The sequence below is a fragment of the Gekko japonicus genome, unplaced genomic scaffold (genome assembly GCF_001447785.1).
Source record: "Gekko japonicus isolate JY-2015 unplaced genomic scaffold, Gekko_japonicus_V1.1 scaffold2769, whole genome shotgun sequence".
NCBI lineage: Eukaryota > Metazoa > Chordata > Lepidosauria > Squamata > Gekkonidae > Gekko > Gekko japonicus.
Window position 1 is genome coordinate 90,223 of NW_015175450.1, and position 3,567 is coordinate 93,789.

General features: G+C 46.3%; 1 protein-coding gene across 1 annotated transcript in view; it reads right to left on the minus strand.

The window, feature by feature from the left end:
• LOC107122754 (transmembrane 9 superfamily member 3-like) overlaps positions 1–3,567 on the minus strand; it is a 38,213-nt gene that overhangs the window by 11,061 nt on the left and 23,585 nt on the right. Inside the window, 1 exon segment of the mRNA XM_015425888.1 lies at positions 1,115–1,275. Coding sequence (XP_015281374.1) covers positions 1,115–1,275 — 161 coding nt within the window.

Sequence of the window (3,567 nt, forward strand, 5' to 3'; positions counted from 1 at the left end):
AGAGAGAGAGAGAGAGAGAGAGAGAGAGATTGAGATTTGGTTGTAAATCCACAGGGTCCCACTTTAAGGGAATAACATCCAACCAGCTAAGAAGTGAAACCAGTCTAAAATATACCCCCCATTCTACATGCATCATACAGGTCAAGGGCTGCCACATTTTCTCCCTAATAATAGAAAGCTAATTATACCAATGATGGAACACAGTATCAAAGGTATTACAAAAAGGACCAGACAAAAAAACTGAACTATTCGCAAAAATTAACGAGCCAATACTACTGTAGCCAGAAAAATTAACACAATATTAAGGTAAGTCTAACAAACAATACAGTATACAATAAATAACACATCAAATTGCATCTAAACGATGTGCTCCGGAATGACCAGTGTCGTTTCAACGTTCCTACTTCTGAACAAGATTGGATGAATGGATGAACAAAATGTCTCTGCTTTTTGTTGTGTCTAAGAAGTAGAAATGAAGCTTGACGCTTAAATGCTTCTTCTTGTGTAATCAGAGCATGCTCACAAATTACAAGCAGGTATTGTTCTTTTCAGGTAAAGTGCAAGAAAGTGAAGTGCCTTCCTGGCATCAGCCTCATGGTTTTCAATCTTCATGACTAGCAGAAATACAACAGGCGCCATTTTTTTCTGACCGCCGCACCTCGCTCTAGACTACCTGTCATGGAACTCTCAAGGACAGTGACCGCCAAGGGCCGCAAACTGTGGACTGGCCAGCAGTTGCCTCCATGTTCTTCACGTCCATTTTAGGAATAAAGCAGCCAAGAAGGAACTAACCATGTAAGGGAAGAGAACTGTACAAACTAGAGGACCAGGGGCCATCCAAACCAGACGAAAATTCTGCCAGGTGCAACTTGCCCAGTGGCTAGCCACACCTGGCGAGATGTTTGGTCCTATTAATTTTATTTCTTTGCCACCCCTGCCTTTTCATGCTTCTGGAAATGGACAGAGCCAGCAGGAAATTGCAGGGAACACAGCAACTGGCTCTCAGTGATGAGGACAGAATTAAACTAACCTCAGTCCATTGAAGAAGCTGCCAATTTACCCCCACTTTTGCCAAAATAACTTGGAAGTTACATATAAATTAAAAATTACTTACAGAATAAGACATCTGGATTTTGGTGTTAGGGACCAGTTTAACTTTCCCTTCGCTTGTCAGATTGACATCCACAATTCTATTTCCATTGTAACCTATTTCAAGTTTTTTGTAGGTCCAGAGATAGTAATCTTCTCCATTCTCATCTGCCTCCCCGACAATACCTTGGGGTGAGGTAGAAAGGAAGAAATTAACGTGCACAACTTCAGCGTATTTGTTACTTTTGATTCATGTACCCAAACTACCCTGGTGACCCAGATGTCCAGTGATGCCTCCAGCCACTGTAAGGACAGAAGAACCACAAGGATAGTAGCCCTGACCTGGGTCGCCCGGGAACGCCTGATCTCCTCACATGGCAAGAAGCTAAGCAGGGCTAGAGATGTAAGATTTCCAGAAATTTTGAAGCTCGGAAAAAACCCCGGTTTTTTTTGGGGGGGGGAAACGGAAATTTTCGGAAAAATTGGAAAAAATGCTACATTAGCATTTCTTTTGTCTTTTCTAGTTTGAAAGTCATTCTGTTACTTTAGAAACATAAAATATGACTATGGACATTTTTACTTGGCATGAAATTATCACAACTAGCATATTAAAAATATAGTGTAGCCAAACAATTATTACAAACAGAATACCCACCCACATGCAAAAACAAAACTGAAACCTTTTTCTTTTCTTCTGACAATCGCACCTCCTAAAGGAAGAAATGCATCTTGTTCTTGCATTGGAGAGTTCAGTTTGTAACCTAGATATATATATATATATTAGAAATGATTTGGAAAATATTTGAACACCTGGTCTTAAAATATTTTATTCATCATGTTAAAATAAAACATTCCATAATCAATTTTTTTTCTTTTCTTTTCTCAATTTTTCCAATTTTTCGGAAAAAAACAAAAAGGCTTCAGGAAAAAAACGGGGGGGAAACGGGTTTTTTCTGAATTTTTCCGGTTTTTTTCTGGGCCTTCACATCTCTAAGCAGGGCCGACAAGTATTTGGACGGGAGACCTCCAGGGAACACCAGGGCCGGGAGGCTGGAGGCAGGCTACCAAGCCACCTCTGGACGTCCTCCGTGCCCCAGTTGGAGTCGCCAGAGGTCGCCATGACTTCCAGGCATGGGCGCAAACACATTTTTAAAAATGCAAAGAAATACAATAAAACATCTGCAAAACCCCTTCTTCCTTTTCTACTAATTGTGGGCCCTGGAACATTCTTCTGATGACTGGGAAGCCTATGCAGAGTCCTCATCCACAGCTTCTATGGCTTCACCAAGTCAGTGTGTGTTAGTCTCTGGTGCCCTGTGTCTTTTGTTGCTTTGCCAGCTGTAGCCATTTTTGGAGAAATAAAATTTGGCCATGGTAAAAACCGTGCCCTAATCAGATTTAGGTATATGGAGTACTTTATCTTCTATAGATCTAATTCCCAACTGTGCCCCTGTGTGCGGATACTTATTTCCAGAGACGGACAGGACATGGAGGGAAAAGAGATTATCCTGCACACGTGGGCTGCTCGCCAGGTGTGCAGAAAAATCTAAAAGCTTTAAACAAACATAAGGGGGAGGTTAACAACAGCCAAAATGCAGAACACTGTTAACAGCCCCTGCGCAGAGAACGTCGTACATACTAAGCCGGGAGAACGTGCTGGAGAGCCCCAGGGAAGCCGCCGCCGCTGCCGTTTGGAACGCCAGGAGTTGGCTGCCTCGAGAACAACTGGCGCGGCTGCCAAGGCTCCACGTGCAAAAGATACCCTGGGAGCTGCCGCTCGTTTCACCCCCTCCGCCAACTGATGCCTGCCAGCCTTTGCCTCACCCGGCGAGGGGAGGGAGGGGAGGAGGTGTCTCAGCCAAGCCGGGCCGTGCCCTGTCCCCTCAGCCAACGCCCTGAAGCAACGAAGCGGTGCCCCTCCAGCTCTCCCCGCTGCCGCTCGGCCTGCTCCTCTGGGCACTTGGTGGGGAGCAGCCACGCCACTAGGGCAGCCACAGAGCGCATCAGCCTGGCCAGAGGAAGGGGAGAGAAAGGGAAGGATGTTTAGACTCCCGGGGGGGGGGGAGCAAAGGAGGGGGGGGAGTCCCCTCCCTGCAAGTTTCTCCCTTCCCTAACAGGGAACAGGGCAGCCCCCCCCACTCCCCAACAGTTTCCAACGGTGCAGTGTCCTCCTCCCGTGGCTCCTCCAGAAGTTGGCACTTCCTCCTTGGCCACTGAATCCTCTTCCAACCTTCCTTCTCCTGGCCCCCGCCCAGTAGGGACCCACAATAAACTTGCAGAGAGAGTATATCCATCCCCTCCCCCTCTTTGCTTCCTTCCCTCTTCCTCTTCTAACAATCTTCCTCCTCTTCCCCCCCCTTCCCTGTCAACCTGCCCCCATCCCTCCTTTGTCATTCTACCCCCCCTTTTCTGATAACCTACCCCCATTTCCCCCTTTCTCCAATTCCTTTTATCTGTCAACCTACCCCCCATTTTGCT